Source organism: Vanessa cardui, chromosome 8, assembly GCF_905220365.1.
Source record: "Vanessa cardui chromosome 8, ilVanCard2.1, whole genome shotgun sequence".
NCBI classification, from domain to species: Eukaryota; Metazoa; Arthropoda; class Insecta; order Lepidoptera; family Nymphalidae; genus Vanessa; species Vanessa cardui.
Window position 1 is genome coordinate 8,373,396 of NC_061130.1, and position 18,728 is coordinate 8,392,123.

Consider the following 18,728-nt stretch of genomic DNA (forward strand, 5'->3'; position numbering starts at 1 on the left):
TTTATTTACACACAGTATATCATTTAACGAAATCAATTTATACATTTTAACATAATTTTTTTTATGCGTTCAGTAATTTAATCGACAAATATTCAAGTGTACATTTAATAATGATTACAATTTTATCAAGAATTAATCAAGTCAAACACTCTAAGGTACGTCACCATTAAAAAACAATTATGAATAAAAAAGAAAGAAAATTACAATAATAAAAACACACATAGATAAAATTATCTTTCCGGACATAAACGGATAATCTTATCGATTTTTATCTCGCATGGAGTGAGTAATTTTTACTCATATCAGTAGATAAATTAACAGAACATTATTGTTCATAGATAAACTCAGATGATTTATAGCTATTTTGTCTAACATGATAATAGAACAAGAGATTTTAGCGTTCTGTCGACAAATACATATATTAAAGCAAATTCAAATTTGATATATTTTATATACAATCTTAATATTGTAATTTGTTTTCGTAATATTATTGTTAATGTGTCTACAAAGCCAGGGATAGTGATATGCATGCTAAAATGAAACACACTTCCCGGAACGTATAGGTGTTTATTTATTTTCCATACTTAAACTATATACCTTTGACCAAACCAAACGATAGCGTGATTCAATGTACTACTAGCGCCATCTAGTTAAAAAATAGTAAACTAAAAAATATAATTCATAAAATCGATTGGACATACCGGCCCCCAAGGACTAAATAGTCCTTCAATATGCCCATCACAATAACAAAATAAATTATAATAAACGAAGTAACGTAACAGCTAACTTAAATATACGAATTTATACATATTAGATAAAGAAGACAGAAATAAACTTAAACCAAAAAAAAAAAAAAAAAAAAAACTTTAGTAAAGATTGAAGTTGCACTTTTAAGTTGCAAGTGGTAAGGGACAAACCTTCGAAGCTGGACGCTGAACGATCGTGTTTTTATATTTAAGAGAAACTACTCGAGTGAGTTTATCTCTTCCCGGATGAAGATTTACCACTCTTCCATAAAGCCACTTAGCAGGAGGTAAGCCGTCCTCACGCACTAAAACCACATCTCCTATTTTCAATTCTGGGATTTTTACATTCCATTTATATCTTTGAAAGAAATGGGTCAAGTATTCCTGAGACCATCTCTTCCAAAAACACTGCAACATTTTTTGTGTTAATTGCCAACGACGCAGTGAGCTTGTTGATTTATTTTCATAGTTGTGGTCAGGGGCTGTTAACAATGGCTCGCCAACCAAAAAATGGCCAGGTGTCAATGGTAATGCATTGTCTGGGTCTGATCCAGCAACTGAAAGTGGTCGCGAATTGAGACATGCTTCGATTTGTGCTAGAACAGTGGACAATTCTTCGTATGTTAAGGTAGAGTCGCCTATAACTCTGCGCAGATGGTGCTTTGTGCTTTTTATTCCTGCCTCCCATAGTCCACCGAAATTTGGTGCATACGGCGGAATGAAGTGCCATTCTGTACCATTGTTGGCCAGTAACGCTGCGATTTCAGTTCCCATAGACGACTTTTCGTGTGAAAATAAGTTTTTAAGCTCGCGCGAGGCCCCGACAAAATTAGTGCCATTGTCGCTCCACAAATGATTGCAGCGACCTCTTCGGGCGACGAAACGCTTAAAAGCAGCTAAGAATCCTTCCGTCGTGAGGTCTGAAACGGCTTCAATGTGAACAGCTCGCGTGACCATGCAAACAAATAGGCAAATATACCCTTTATGAGATTTATGGCCTCTTCCCTTCGATGTACGTATGGCAATGGGTCCCGCGTAATCGACACCGGAGTTTGCGAACGGCTTATCAGGTGTTACTCGACAAGGTGGCAACTGACCCATTAACTGAGTTCGAAATTTGGCCGCATTTCTTGTACAAGCAATACAAGAATGAACTACTCTTTTGGCTAATTTTTTTAAGTTAGTGACCCAATATTTTGTTTTAACTAGATTACACGTTAATTGCTGACCACCATGTAATGTCTTTTCGTGAGCATCAGTAACAATAAGTTTGGCTATATGAGAGTCTCCGTTAATAATAATAGGATGTTTGCTATTGTCTGGTAACTCTGAATTCTCCATTCGACCTCCTACTCGTAAGAGTCCAACTTTATCGAGGAATGGGTTTAGAGCTTTTATCTTGCTCTTAGTTCCGACATTCTTTGACTTCACAAGATTTCGTTTTTCATCGGCGAAAAAATGAGATTGATGCTGTCGAACACAGCTGAACAGTGTATCCTGAAGTTCTGTGGCCGTAAGATATGGTAAAGATTTCTCTTTATATACATTTGGCTGTGTCAACCTTAGGAATCTTCGGCAGTACGCTAGAGTTCTTATTAATTTTCGTAATGATGAAAACCTTAGGGTTAAATCTTCAGCGTCGTTGTTAGAGTTTATGACTTCCATATGTGCTTTTACGAGTCGCGTTTCTAAATCCGTTTTGGTACATATAGACAATGGTTTCGCATATTCTATTTTGTTGTTGCGTAGCCAAGTTGGCCCACACTTCCACAATTCCTCCGATATTAAGTCGCATGGTTTTACACCTCGTGACGCGCAGTCAGCGGGATTATCTTTCGTCTTGACATACGACCACTGAGCTGCATCTAAACGCGTAAGAATTTCAGATGTCCGGTTTGCCACGAAGGTTTTCCATCGGCTTGGATGATCGCTTAACCATGCCAAAACAATCGTAGAGTCCGTCCAAGCATGTAAATTCGCTTTATCTATTTGGAGAACATTGGACACTTCAGCCAGCAACTTAGTAAGCAAAACAGCTCCACACAACTCCAGACGTGGGACAGACACTTGTTTCACTGGAGCTACCTTAGTTTTAGCGCTTAATAAATGGGACTCAACCTGACCTAGAGCTGTAATACATCTTAGATATACGACGGCTGAATACGCTACAGTCGATGCATCACTAAAACCATGTAGCTCTACCTGTATGTCACTATCTGCCTTTTGAACCCAGCGGGGTATTTGGAAGCGACTCAAATTGCACAATTCTTTCCGGTAGGTTTTCCATTCAAGCAAAAGTTCAGATGGTAATTTAACGTCCCAGTCAAGTCCTGTAAGCCACATTTTTTGTATAAAAACCTTTGCTGTGACTACACACGGAGCTATCCACCCAAGAGGATCGTACAAACGGCATATTTCAGCGATAATTTGTCTTTTAGTTTCAGGCATCTCTGTAGGCATTTTTACTACATAATGAAATGTATCCGAGCATCGATTCCAGGTAAGACCAAGAATTTTAGTTACACTGTCTTCATTTATTTCTCTATCCTTTATTCCTATATTTTCTTCTTGCCACCACTTCATCAATTCTTCTCGATTGCTAGTCCATTTTTGTAGCTTAAATCCACCCTTTTCTAATAGGTAATTCATCTGTTTATATATTTCCTTTGCTTCTGTTTCAGATTGACATCCGGTCATGAGGTCATCGATATAGAAATCAGTTTTTACTCTTCCTGCTGCTAACGGATATTTTTCTCCTTCATCTATAGCGATTTGCTGTAAAACTTTGACCGCCAAATAAGGCGCACAGGATGTACCAAACGTTACTCTTAGTAGTCGAAAGTCTTTTATTTCAGATAGCGAATCATCACGCCATACTATTCTTTGATAATCTACGTGCTTTTTGGCTACTTTAACTTGACGGTACATTTTGATAATGTCAGCCGTAAGACAAATTGGATGCAGTCTCCATCGCATGATAACTTGACGTAGTTCCAATTGCAAAGTAGGCCCGACCATTAATGTATCATTGAGAGATATACCATTGGCACTCCTATCTGAAGCGTTGAATACTATACGAGTTTTCGTCGTTCTCTTGTCTTGTCTAATAACCGCGTGATGGGGTAGCCAGACATTCTCATTTCCTTCTCTTTCTACTGACTCATGTCTTATTGGTTCCATGTGACCGAGGGTCATGTACTCTTTTATAACCTTTTGATAATTTTCTTTTTGATCAAGATTTTTCGATAATCTCTTTTCTAATGCTATTAATCTCTTTACGGCTATTTTTCTCGTATCTCCATATTGACCAAAAAGTTTTGTGCGACGAAAAGGCAATTCTACCACGTATCGACCTGTCTCGTCTCTATAGGTGGTAGTAGCAAAATGCTTTTCACATTCTTCCTCCTCTGGAGTGAAGACTTTCTCGAGCACCATGTTTGGCTCGGCTTCTAATTCCCAAAATCGTTTCAGTAATTCGTTTTCTTCTAGCTTGGCATGATTCGCAACCAGATTGTGGCAGTTGCCTAATTTTTCGTTATTGTCTACTTGACCCGACAATACCCATCCAAGGTAAGTATTTTGTGCGATCATACAATTGGTCGGGTGCTTTTTTAAACCTTGTTTTAGAATGCTACAATAAACTTCAGCTCCTAATAAGATGTCGATCTTATTTGGGAGGTTGTATTGCGGATCTGCCAGATCAATTTGACCTAGATCTGCCCAAAGCGGTAATACGAATTTTCTTTCTGGTAAAACAGAAGTAACTCTTTTTAAAACGTGAGCTTGTACTTGCAATTGGAATGAAGTATCATGAAGTGACTGTATATTAACCTTAACTGCATACTTTGTAGTTAAGCCACCTTGACCTCCACCCACACCAGAGATGCAACTTCTTGCATTAATTTTGTCTACTCCTAAAAGTTGCACCGCTGCTTCAGATATGAAGGACGTTTGTGATCCTTGATCAAGCAGGGCTCTCAGTATCTGAGGGTTTCCGTTTTTGGATTCAGCCTTAATCAGGGCTGTAGCTAATAATGTTTGTGTACGTGTCTGTTTCGTCGCAAAATTACTAATTATACCATTAGTGACCTCATTCGTCAGGTTTGACGATTCCGGGTAGGTTTCCTCTTGTTCATTTTCAGTTGCATCAGATACATCTATATCTGTAGCAACTGTCACTGTATACGAACTGGCTTTGCCATGAAGAAGTGTGTGATGCTTCCTCTTACAAATACGGCATGTCGTTGGTACACGGCATATCTTTCCGGTGTGATTATTACCAAGGCAATTAAAGCAAAGTCCTAATGACTTCACAATATCTTGCCGTACGTTTACATCTTCCTTGGCAAATTTACCACAGGACCAACTTGTGGCTTTCGGTGCAGTGAGGACATCTAACATCTGAAGCGGCATGCAAGGACTTAGTTTGGTAAGTGTTTGGGGTTATTTTAGCTTTATTTTTTGAAGGTTCCATAAACTCTAAGGCGCGGAAACGACTTTCTAAAAAATCTTTAAATTGAGTCAAGGTAGGTAAATCTTCATTTAAACTATTAGCATGTAATTCCCATTGTTTACGAGTTTCAGCGTCCAACTTCAAGCTGGCAACATATATAACAATAGGGTCCCATGAATCAACATTAATACCTAAATTTGACAACTCATGCATACAATCTGAAGTAGTATCAAGAAGATCTTTTAAACCACTGGACGATTCATGGTTCATTACCCGTTGAGCAAACAAACGTTTAAAGATACAATTACACATATATCGCTTGTTATTATATCGATTCTCTATCAAATCCCAACATTTTTTGTAGTTGGCTTTTGTAATGGGGATATGTTTTATTAATTGTTCTGCCTCACCTTGAAGTTGAGTTTTTAAATAATGTAACCGCTGAACATCATCCAGACTTGGATTATTATGCACTAAAGAAAGAAAAAGATCTCGGAACGAGAACCATTCTGAATATTTGCCACTAAAAACAGGAATGGATATTTTGGGAAGTCTAACATTAAACTCTTTTGTGTTTGAACTAGACTGAAACTCTTCGGATACATTATAAGTTTTAATCAGCTTTTTAAGTTCTGTTTTAAAATCTAAATACAACTCTTCAACTTTTTCATAAAAATCGCTAGAAAGATAATCCGAGCCTTTACTTACATCTCTAGGTAACATAACAATTTTTGAGTGATTATCCGTAAATCTATTCCACTGTTTTTCTAAATTTTCTAATCGGGTTTCCCCATATGCTTCAGTAAGTCTTACTTTCGGAGATTTCTTAAAGTTTGTAAAAGCTTTACACATATTATTATATAAATCAATTTGTAATTGCGCATAAGATTCCATTGTTAAAATTTATATAAACTTAACAACGCTTAATCTGATAAAATTTAATAATAAAGATGCAACTCCAGATTTCTTCAACTTAAAGCTTGGTAACCTACTAAAATCACTAAAGTTTTAAATATGTCTAACACCATGTAATGTTGCAATTTTATATGTTTAGAATTTATTTTATGTTCAATATTTTATCTATGTCCAGGATTCCAAATTTTTTCTAAGTGTTTTAAAGTTGTGCACTTGTAAAATTTTGGACATAGGTTCCCCGTCTCTCCACTTTTTGAGAAATTATTCTAAGTCTTACGTTAACACTTTTTAAATTGCAAGTTCAAGATTTCAAGTATAATTATCAAAGTTAATTATAGACTATTTGTAAGGTTCAAATTAGCGTACTCACAGTTTATTTGCACTTTACCACTTTTATCACTAGACTGCGCTGCCGCTGTTCTGTAGGTTTTTAAATGACAGGGTGCGCCACCGCTACTACTGCTGCTCTTTGACTACGCTACCATTGTTTGTAGTTCCTCGTTTATCCGTCAGGGGCGCCACTGTAGCTGGTATGGTTGTATAATCTCTCCTCACTTGTAATTATTATTGAATATTGATGGCTTGACGCTAAATTGGACTGTTTGAAACTTGTCAGTGTACCAAGGTTTTTTCTTCAAAAAACGATCCGGCTCGAAGGACCATATGTTAATGTGTCTACAAAGCCAGGGATAGTGATATGCATGCTAAAATGAAACACACTTCCCGGAACGTATAGGTGTTTATTTATTTTCCATACTTAAACTATATACCTTTGACCAAACCAAACGATAGCGTGATTCAATGTACTACTAGCGCCATCTAGTTAAAAAATAGTAAACTAAAAAATATAATTCATAAAATCGATTGGACAATTATACTTGAACTCCATCTAACCATGTTTATTTTGAGTATTTTGATTCAAACGATAAGTTGCATGTTGTTGTTTAAATTATATAATATATAAGTTAATCTTGTTTGTACAAAACATATTTGTTTGTATTTACAATTCATCTCGTGTTATGTGGTAAAGGAATTCATCTAAAATAATATTTAACTAAGAATTTGTGCGTTGTTTTTGTTGTGTCGAATGTTATGGATCAAATGAAAAAATATTTACTTTTATTGTATCATTAAACTTTCTCAACGATATTGATGAGTTACCTTCCCTCATAATTTTTTTTCGTTTTATCTCGTACATCGTATGTACTATCGAAAAAAATGTAATTATTTGATTGTAATTTTTTACTCGACATAAAATAAGATATTTATACAGAAAAAATGCACTTGGTAGTAGGTATTTCTGCAAAGCAGTCTGGGAAACTAACAGCAACTCATCACATATTCTTACGATTTGGTATTGTAGTGTTTTCGGTTTGAAAGGTGAGTTAACCCTATGACTAGAGTAAACGAAAACATGTGCCTCAGTATATATATATAATAAATGAACAATAAATAAAATTTTGAATTATACCTTGGTTCTTCTTGCCTTGGGTTCGGTAGCCTGAAGTCATGAATACGATTTTTTTTTAAATTATTTAATAAAAGTAATTTGTTTACAGTGCCAAAGTCAATTTACCGTTATTATCTGCAACGCATGCGACATATAATTAATTTATATTATAATTTTATAATTCATAACAAAATAATAAACCAATTATAGTTGGTACTTTTGCAACGTGAGACGTAATATTTAAGGTCAAATAGATCTAATGTAGTACATAATAATATATTACATGTATACGGAATTAGACCTTTAAGTTATCAACAGATCAGAGTATATAAATTATTTAAATTGTAAGTCATTGCTTAGACATGCGAGCATTTCCTCAAATGATCTATTAAGTTAAACACAGTATATCAAAAGAAATAATCTCTATGAATGACAAAATTCAATTGTACTAGGATGAACGTCTTGTGTAAAATCGTTTTCGTTTTTCAAATATTTTTTATTGCCAGTGCACAGTATGCAAATCTCATCAATCAGTTGGATATATTTAATGTAATGCCAAATGGTATGTATGCACTTTATTTATAAATGCGTCTCATGTGAAACAAAACTAAATATTAGTTATATATATGTATTTGACTGACCATAAATAGGTAACGTTAATCCATGCGGTTAAAAATCGTCTTAAGCTAGGCGGTACAGAAAATATTTTTAAAGAATTTAAACTTACATGTTACGAAAAAATTTTTAGCATATTTTTATCATCCGACCTACATTAAATTAGTGTGATGTCATAAACTGAAACTTTGTTAATGTGGCGAAATGCTGTTAAATATATTATGATGTTTAAAATTCATGATATTGAAAATGGTAAAAAAATAATGTCTATTTAAATTTCAGGAATATTACCAGATCGAACAAATCGAATAGAAGATATATATCTACGCTTTTATAATGGGTATGTATTTTCATTTTATTAATAAGTAAATGTTAGAAATTGTAATCAGTATTTTTCACAAATTTAACCAAATAAAGTAGCGTGAACCTGAAAAAAAGCTGTAGTTACAGCTTATTTAATTATAATATTTTGAAACTTCTTAAAACAAAACAAGATTCTTGATATTTCTTCTTAATAAATTAGTTACAAAAACAGTGGGAAATACCTTAGGTATAATGCAAGGTCTTGTCGCTAAAGGCTAATCCCGCGGCCTTAACGTAACAGTGTGTATATAATATATTCAATTACATTTATTCCATGACAGCTTGCTAGATGTGGTTACGATAATATAATATGTTTAATTAAAGATGTATGAAATAAATAACATATTTTATTATTCATTTTAATCCATGTCTGCTAGACTAGAATAATGAACCCATCCAGAATCTGAAAACGACGTCGTATTTGATCATGGGGACAAGTAAAGTTATCATATATATTTTATCTGTACGAAGTCGGGCTAATAAATTATATCTTTATAGACATTGTAGATGTCACATATTATTCTTGACTTTATTATAGAAGTAGTTAAATTAACTATCTATTTCTATAAAAAGAAAATTAACATTTCCGCATTTATCTATACATATAATAAAATTGGAGTGTCTAATTTTAATATGAAAATAGCCCTTTTTACTTAATACATATGTATGTATACAATACCAAAATAATATATTTTTTGTCTGTCTGTCTATTTGTTCCGGCTAATCTCTGGAACGGGTGGACCGATTTTGACGGGACTTTCACTGTCAGATAACTTATATAATAAGGAGTAACTTAGGCTACAATATTTTTTTATGTTACATTCAAATGCGTACAAGGTCGCGGGCACAGCTTGTTTAAAAATAAACCTTGCAAAACACAACCATTAGTAGTCATAACCATTCTTGCTAATATACTGAAATCAACCTTATTATGTTGATTTAAGCTTCAAATTCGAAAATCTAATTTTCAGATATAAATTTGAAAGAACTTTATTTTTAGTTAAAAGTTGTGTCTTAATTATTTCTAAGGACTCGAAATCACCGAGTAGGTAGAACGTATATCTTATTCAAAGGTCGATATGTGGGAAAACAGTATTTATAATTCACCTCATGTTCGGCCGTGAACGTAAACGATACTAAAAAATTAAATAAAAAAAAATGAACACATGATTGATGTTTATCCACCAATCGAAAACAGAACTATAGTTAAATAAGCTCGACGTTCCATATCTTCAAAGATGAGGCGGATCACACATAATTGAAACGCTATCTCATAAGCGAGTTCCGTACGGAGGCTTATTTAATGCCTATTTTCAATATATTTTCAGAAACTTATTCGAAGAATATGTAGACATACCGCTTAGCCAGGCAAGTCGACTACTCGAGGTCAAAGGCTTCGAAAACAGTAATCCCACCGTCCTTTACATACATGGCTTTATAGAAACGGCTCAGCAAGAAAGTGTACAGGTATTTCTTTTGTTTCTATAATAAATTAAATGTTTTATAAGAATATATTATTATCAGCCAAAAAAAATGTATAAAGCTGCAATTTTTTATATACATAAAATATATATCGAAGTATTTAAGTTTATATTTAACGAAATAATTAAGTGCATTATAAATACAACAATAAGCTAATGACTAGCAAAGTAGAATTTAATGCATTCAATTTGTAACTACTACACTCATTAACAAGCCGAATTTATGAAATTAATTAGGCAATAATTATTTTTGTATTAAGATATACTTTTTTAAGCGTGTTGAGGGTCAAATTTTATGATGACACTCTGTTGTGGCCAAAAAATAGTAAATATAATAATACATTACAGTTCACGTAATTAAAGTGCGTATTCATACATTCTATAATACTTATTGATATATAAACTACTACAAATGAATTATTTAAATTTTCATTAATCGAAGAAAAAGAAGTATGACTTCTAACGCGCATACAATACGACTACTCGCATCTTTTTTATTGTGTTTGACCTTCAAAACTTGACCGTAAGATTAAAACCTTGATTTGGCTAAAGCCGTCGTTCAAAAACACGCAGCAGAAAATATTGAGGATATCCATTACTTAAAATATTATTATTATGTCATAATTACCTTTTTACAGGTCATGGTGAATGCGTACTTAGAATCGAGACCGGCGACAAACATTGTTTTACTAGACTGGTCCAATATGGCTCATGGCTCTTATTTAGTTAATGCTGCAAGAAATACTAAAAAGGTAATTATTCTGTTATTTTATTTCCTATAAAACACAAGCAAGATAGTCATGTTTTTATCTCCTCAGTTTGTTAAGAATGTTGTTATTTTAATTAAAATACTATTTCAATTACGCAGGTCGGGATTGCATCCGCAGAGCAGATAAATACTTTAATAGAATCAGGCCTACAAATGGAAAAAATGCAGATTATAGGACATTCCCTTGGAAGTCACGTAGCTGGTTACTTAGCGAGAGAGCTCAAGAATAAATACAACAAAACTATTAAAAGGTAGTTAGTATTCAACATTACGAGAACGAAAACTGTTGTTGTATAACTTGGGTCTTAGTCTTTTCTTTTTAAACTATATTCTCTCGAAAAGATCTTCTATATACTTCCAATCAAGTTATTCTAAAATTAACGATAAACAGGAAACAAGTCTTTAGTAGTTTTATCATACTAAAACATTTTTTTATGTATGGGTCTTTTTATGCTTTGATTACAAGGTCCGACAAACAAAAAATCTTGTAATTATTAAGCTATAATGGTACACGCTATAATTTTTCCATCGAAAAAAATGACGTAAACACCGATTATGGCTAAATTACTTTTGGATGTTTATAATTATAAGCAACTAAGCTTTGTAAATTTATATCATAAGTACAAAGAATAGAGTCCAATATATACTTATTAAGATAAGTTCTATTCTTAGTTTACCTGTATTCCTATCTCAAGTAATGCTACAATAGGTTTTTTTGGACAAGTTTAATAAGATCCTTGAAAAACACTAGGGAAACAGGATTAATTTCATAAAAGACTATGATCGAATATTATAAATGGGTGGTGATCTCGTAGTTTTAAGTGGCCCACTAGCCAGTGCGCCTACCAATTGGAAATTATAACAAAAATCACATCCTATGTACTCATATACCTATACATCTTAAATACACATCATGCAGTTATGATCTATACTTATATGTATTACAAAGAGGTAGAATTTGATGATTGCATGCAGGCGGCCATTCCCAGAACTAAAAATCTAATTCTAATAATGTTTACACTGAAGACAGCTTCACTATTTCTGAGTTAGACAATAAGATATATGATATATCATACTTTTTTTTTTGTAATAAATTGCTCCCGAGGTTAGTTCGTACTCATACTCTTTAACAAATGAAATTCAAATCGTTAATTCTATGATTTCAGGGTAACAGCACTAGACCCAGCATTTCCCGCGTTTTATCCAGACGGTGTAGTGATGGATCATGTCACAGATAAGGACGCAGAATTCGTCGATGTGATACATACGGATGCTGGCGGCTACGGTGCACCAGTCCGAACTGGCACAGCAGACTTTTGGCCGAACGGAGGAAAGAGTATCCAACCAGGATGCCCTCGATTCGCCCCAATGCCCCTTTCTGACGACAGTAAGCAAATAGGACATACATAGGAAATGACTACACATAAGATCGCCTACATGTTACCTGAAAACTACCTTACCTTATTCTGCAATACTTAAATTATATTTTTTGTTTCGATATATATTCATAAAACATTTGTTCAATTAACTTATCAACTCTTATGTGAGCACTAAAAAAATATGTTTACTGCTGATTTTTAGATAGATAAGTGCAAGGAGGTGTAGTTGTTCTTTCAATTGAAAAAAAATCAAATATTTATTGATAAATTGAAAATATAAATGAAAATAAATTAGGACTATATTTTCTAGTGTTTAAAAATTAACATAGAAAAATATATTAGATACTTACGTAATTTCTCAGGTTATTCAAATTTTATTAATTTTTGACAGATCTTTGTAGCCATTGGCGGTCATGGAGGTTCTACGCTGAGTCAGTACGGAACCCCGAAGCTTTTCCAGCCTCACCAGCTGATTCTTATCACAAATTTAGAGAAAATCCGACACCAGAAGTTGGAATGGTGTACATGGGAGCGGATTGCGACACAAGGTTATATCAGTTTTAAACATTGTTTTTTATTATAATATTATTATTCTCCAAGTCTGTAATATGACGTAATCGATTTCAATACATTTATATTAAATGTACATTCGTACTTGTAAACTCAAAAATCCCGAGATATATCTAGGAGCAAATAAGTACATTGTACTTTAAATCACAAGAAAAGTAATTATAACTATGAATACGAATTTAAATTACATTGCTGGTTTTAATGGTATTTCAAGGAAAAATAAAAAAAAATCGTTAAAAATATAAGCCAACAATAACTGACCGTAGTGGCGGTAATTCAATGTACATGCACAAAGCCATAACTAACTTTTGTAAAATAGTAAACTAAATTATTTTATTTCTTTCAGTGCTCGTGGATCATATTACTTAACAACAAATGGCGAATCTCCGTTTGGTAAGGGAATGGACGGTATATACACAAAAAGTAAAAGTAACAAGGGGAAAAAGATATAAAAAATAATATATATTGTTAGAAAAAGGTGATTCTACTTAATTACAAATTGTCTTCATATTACACTGAGGACCAAATGCTTAAAAATATGACTACTGTATTGTAAAATGACATATTTAAGGTGTTGTTGGTTCAAATAAATATTGGTCCTGCTGTATACAGCATTATATTAATATTATAACATGTACCTGCACAACTAGAACGTAAGATATATATTATTATACAATTTATATTTATTTATATTTGATTCGACGTAATACATTAATTAAAATCACATCAATAAAGCTTTATTGGTCTTTATGTTTGTATACATAAAACGTGTCAAAAATGTAATTTTTTTCCTATTTATTTTACATATGTTACTATTATGTATTAAAAAATTTTCTGACAAAAGGTCCGTTTATAATTATAGTATATTTCAATGGCATGTAATAATTAAACTATTTTCACGAATCCAATACGGATATGACCATAAATTAAAAGATATTAATTTATCTTCACTCTTCCTGCCATTGAAATTGACGATACGTACTGAAATGTACATTTAGTCGATACTTCATGAGTCCAATACATATTACATAATTTTATCACAATGCATAGTTTAATCTAGTGAGATAGTTGAAGTGAAGCCAATCGAAATTTTGTGGGCTGTCTGATTTTGTCTATCTGTATTTATTTATATTCATCATCAACAAAAATGGCTTGTATCTGTATATTTTGTTATAGAACAAAAATCGAAAAATAACACTTAATTTTTCAACAACATATTTTTAAATGTTTGAAAATCGAATACGTAATAGAAGTTATGCCAACATATTTTGGAATTGTATAGTAGAGATGTAGGAAACGCTTAGAACTTTTTTTTTTATATAATGTACTTAATTTTTTTTTTCATTTTACGGGTACGGAATCGGTTTCATTTAATTGTTAGTGATGCAACTGACAGCTACTTTTAAAAAAAGTTACATAATAAAAATGTCGGATGGTTTTTATTTTAATTGATAAATTTACAAGTTTTTTCACCAAATTTTGTCATAACTACATAACAATTTATGTACAAAATTATAAATGCGATTAAAAATGATTATGTGTTTCAATATACATCATCCTTGTTGACTGTTTTTAAAAAGTGTTCAGCGATTATAACTTCTATGGAAGTTGACAATGGATCATCACAATTATTGGGACAAAATATAAAGACAAAGTCAAAAGAAGTTTAAGAAAACTTGAAACAGCCATATGACCGAATAATTAGTAACATTTGTTGTACAATTTGAATTTAATTGCGTATATTCAATAATATTACAATTTTTAAATGAATATAGACTTATTTTTTAATATACTATTTACTTGTGTTATTTTCAATATATTTACTTACGATTTTCCAAATGCCCGTTTAAATGTTACTGTAACCAAAAATCTACGGAAAATGTATTTAATGTTTAGTAAAAAATTTTAATATAGAATTTCACGTAGTCGATTTGAAACACAATACATGAGTAGATTATACGCACAATATTGTATTACAACGAATGTAAATTTTATTATACAGTAGGAATTATGTATACAAATAAAAATAAATTGACCAAAGTACATCATTGTTATAATTAATACAAAAAAATTAACCCTTTGAATCTCTGACTCAAGCTCTTGTGATCATATTTTATTAATTACATAATCTTAAGTACTTCCATCATTTGAAATAAATTTGTATTCATTTACACCGAAACTTGAACTATTCGTAATCCATTGCACAACCATGTCATCTGAATTACCCATATATTCGTCTTCAGAAAACTTGACGAAATGAATCCTTATTTTTTCGGTAATCAAATATAGACCAAACGCTAAAACGCCAGTTAACAGGAATCTGAAATGAAGCACAAATAATTATTAGCCATATTAACTCGAAACTGTTATATTATGAAAATGTCTAAGTTAATCAATTTGTTTAACAAAATTATTGAATTATCACAAACTAGCAGAAGCCCGCGGCTTCGCTCGCATTAAAGGGTGATTGACATGTGTTAGACTATGTTCTTCCTAGGAATTCAAGTTTGTTCCACACCAAATTTCAAATTCGGTTCAGCTGTTTGGTTTTGATTGAAAGAGCGACGGACTAACAGGCAGACAAAGTTACTTTCACATTTATACCTAATATTAAAATATAGATTGATAGATATTACACCTATAATTATTTATATATGTTTAAAAATAAATTAAAATTCTAAAATGTATACGTGTTCATGGTACCAAATTGTCAAATATAACCAATACAGTTTTGACAATTTGACTACCGAGTGTCTAGAATTAAATGATCTTTTGGTCATTACATAATTTCGTTTCTTATAAATAATGTTTTGGTGAGTCAATTTCACTGGTATGTATTTAGCTATTATAATTAATATACTATCTTATTAATTAAATTTAAATTTTTGGTCTACTACGTAAGAGAGAATATAATACATAAGTGTATTTCCTCTTAAAGAACAGAAGCGCAGATTCACGCCTAGCTTATTATAGCTTATATCAAAAGCCTCGGAATTGTAGCAGTGCCTTGCATCTTTTTTTTTAATTTAAATGTCAGCCTATTTGAATCCGAGAGCTCTTGATCTATAGCCAAACAACTTAGTATACCAACAAATGCCAGAAGTAGAGAAGCAAAGGAATCTTTTTATTAGATAAACATACCTTCGATAATTTAAATTATTCAGTGTATTCAACAAATTCTCCGTTATACTTAGGAAGTGTCATATTCTGTACTACAACATTATTCGTTTTTGATGCCGAATAGATGTCCAATAAAAATTTTGTAGTCCAAAATGCAGAAAAAGCAACAGCGCCTAATATAAGCACACTGAAATACACACATACATTCATGGAAACTGGAATGTTGTTATTTGATCATATTAAAATGTGATCTTAATATATATAGGTACAAAGATGACCTCTACTAATACAATGAACTTTTGCTTGATAATCGATAAAGAATATGACTTTGAATGTGATGAGGTAAAATACCTGAGTTTTTCAATCTTTATCATGGCAACATTGCAGCGGAAAGCAACAACGAGGTAATTTTAAATTTGTGGATACATTTTTGAGTCGAAGTTTCTCTTGGAGTTTAATTAATTATATATGCAAACAACAATAATAATTGTTTTTGTTAATTTGCAGTTGACTTCGTGACTTTAATCCGTAATGAAAACAAAATATATCTTATCAAAAATTATTGTGCAATATTCTCTGTAAAAATGTTCATAATCTGTGTTTTAAATAATTCGTGGTCAGAATAATTTTACGAATGCTAAATCTACCCGAAACCATTACAATTTTTTTAAGTTATTAATTGAGAATGTCTGATAAAATAGATTATGACGTAAAATAATGTAAAGGATAAAATATAAGTGTCCATAACCACTCATAGACATAGGAGTTGTAAGAAATATTGACCATTCCTTACACTATCACCAACACCAGTGCGCTACCAACTTTGTGAATTAAGATGTTATATCAATTGTACCTAAAATTCGTTTAGTTAAAGGAACAAAGTTAATTTAATTAAGATATTGTATTCATTACGGCCTGTGTACGTAATGTACTTTGTGTTAGGTCTGATAAAAAGAGCAATGAAATCAATCAAGGTTTGAAAAATAAAAAATTAGAAAAATAGTCTTAAATGTAACTTACAATTAGCTACTATAATTGTATTTATAAACTTACAATCCCGCTCCCATTTTGGATAAAATTATTTTAAAAAAAATCTGTTCATTTAAACACGTATTGCAAATATTTTCCTAGCCTATTTCTATCACGGTCAATATCTCAATCACAACTGTAGATTAGTCGTCTAAATATTAAAAGCATAATAAACACAGAGCCTATTGTATTAGATGACGCTACCAGTGTAAACAACAAGGTTGAAGAAATTAAATGTTTATTATGAGTTTCAACATAACGTTTAACTGATAAATATTTAGGTTTACGTTTACAATTAATAATAATAACTAGTTGCCTATTGCGACTTCATACTGTTGAACTTAAATTTATTTTGCAAAAAAAAAAATCAATCGCAGCTTCACGTACCATCATCCTCCTGCCCTTATCCCAATTGTATTTGGGGTCGGCGCAGCATGTCTTCTCCTTCCATACTTCTCTGTTAGACGTCATCTCATAAGTAACATTCTTTCTAACCATATAGTCTTTCACACAAACCATCCATCGTTTCCTTGGTCGTACTCTACCTCTATATCCATCCACATCCATGCTCAAGGCCTTCCTCACAATATGTTCCTCATTCCTCCGCATTACATACCCATAAGATGATACCACACTAACCAATATGTCTAATTTAAAATATTACTAGATAAATATCATAATACAGTCAAAAAAATATCGCAAAATAATCATCAAAATCGGTCTATCCGATCAGATACGTAGCATATGGATAGCAACTTGGTATTCGCATGGAAAATATACGCATTCGTATTTTTCATGGTAGGTCATTAGAGCCAAAGCGTGGGTAAGCCACGTGGAAAAATTAAAAGTGCTAATCACATAACATTACACTAAAAAGGAGAAAACGTTAGTAAAACAACAAAAACACAGCTTCAAATTATTTCGAACGTTTTATGTTATATAAATAGTAGAGCTATTACGTAATAGATTGTGACAGACTAGAATTGTCATTACTAAATACCAAGCCCTCTTCTCCTTTAGAAGATCTTTTTCCCTCAAGGATAGCATGAAGTATAAAAAATTAAATAGGCACTGAAAATCCTTACATTATATTTAATAAATTAAAACACACTTATTACATTTAATTCAATAGTTGAATAAGGCAGACATTTCACGAAACACTATTAAATATATCCAAGCCTGTAAAATTTGCCATGGGTATATCATTAACTTCTCTATCCATCTTCATTAAATATTTCATGCCTAAATAAAGGGTAACCATAAGAGCTCCTGTTATAAGAAATCTGAAAAGAAACGTTGTATCAATTAAATCTGTACCAAAGTAATTAAGGAAGTAATATATATAAATATTCCACTTCCATTGTATATAATGCATATTTATTAATAAAGACGTTTCATTTTTGACGTTTAGAATTTTCTACTTTAAGTACATTTCTATCCGTTTTATTGTCATAAAACTACTAATAAATAATAAATAAATAGCCTACCAGCCATTCCCAGACAGAAAGGAGGTGATGCATATTGTGCTCAGAGTATCGGAAAATTACGATATAAAGGAAAAATGTTGCTACCATACTTGAGACCTTTTTTGGCAGTGTAAATAATTATCTTGAATGTTAATAAATATTTAATAATTACAATAAGTTATCGAGACAAGAATCGATATAAAAGTTGAATGTAATATAAGAGGAAATATAATACGTTTCCTCAAGAGAATAGCTGAGCGGAAATCGATTGTCATGATATGGATAAGTAATGTCGAGAAGAATGTTAAGTATTAAATGAATATCTATTAGAAGATGATCAATAAATAGATGGAATTAGTGAAGGGTGGAATG

General features: G+C 32.0%; 2 protein-coding genes and 1 long non-coding RNA gene across 3 annotated transcripts in view; 1 reads left to right on the plus strand and 2 right to left on the minus strand.

Moving 5' to 3' along the window:
* LOC124531766 overlaps nt 1-5,159 on the minus strand; it is a 49,847-nt gene extending 44,688 nt beyond the window's left edge. Inside the window, exon 1 of the mRNA XM_047106288.1 lies at nt 1,005-5,159. Within this exon, the coding sequence (XP_046962244.1) occupies nt 1,005-5,159 (4,155 nt within the window). The remainder of the gene's footprint in view (nt 1-1,004) is intronic.
* Nucleotides 5,160-7,932: 2,773 nt separating this feature from the next.
* LOC124531997 (pancreatic triacylglycerol lipase-like) lies at nt 7,933-14,784 on the plus strand. Its single transcript, XM_047106610.1, has 8 exons — nt 7,933-8,126; nt 8,462-8,519; nt 9,871-10,009; nt 10,662-10,775; nt 10,892-11,043; nt 11,959-12,179; nt 12,563-12,719; nt 13,088-14,784. Exons 1-8 carry the CDS (start codon nt 7,994-7,996, stop codon nt 13,191-13,193), a joined length of 1,080 nt encoding a protein of 359 aa, XP_046962566.1. The 5' UTR covers nt 7,933-7,993; the 3' UTR covers nt 13,194-14,784.
* A 69-nt stretch (nt 14,785-14,853) lies between these two features.
* Nucleotides 14,854-16,373, minus strand: LOC124531998. Its single transcript, XR_006966619.1, has 3 exons — nt 16,213-16,373; nt 15,883-16,048; nt 14,854-15,061 (listed from the first exon to the last, which is right to left on the minus strand). It is a non-coding gene; the product is annotated as an uncharacterized LOC124531998 (long non-coding RNA).
* Nucleotides 16,374-18,728: the final 2,355 nt, after the last annotated feature.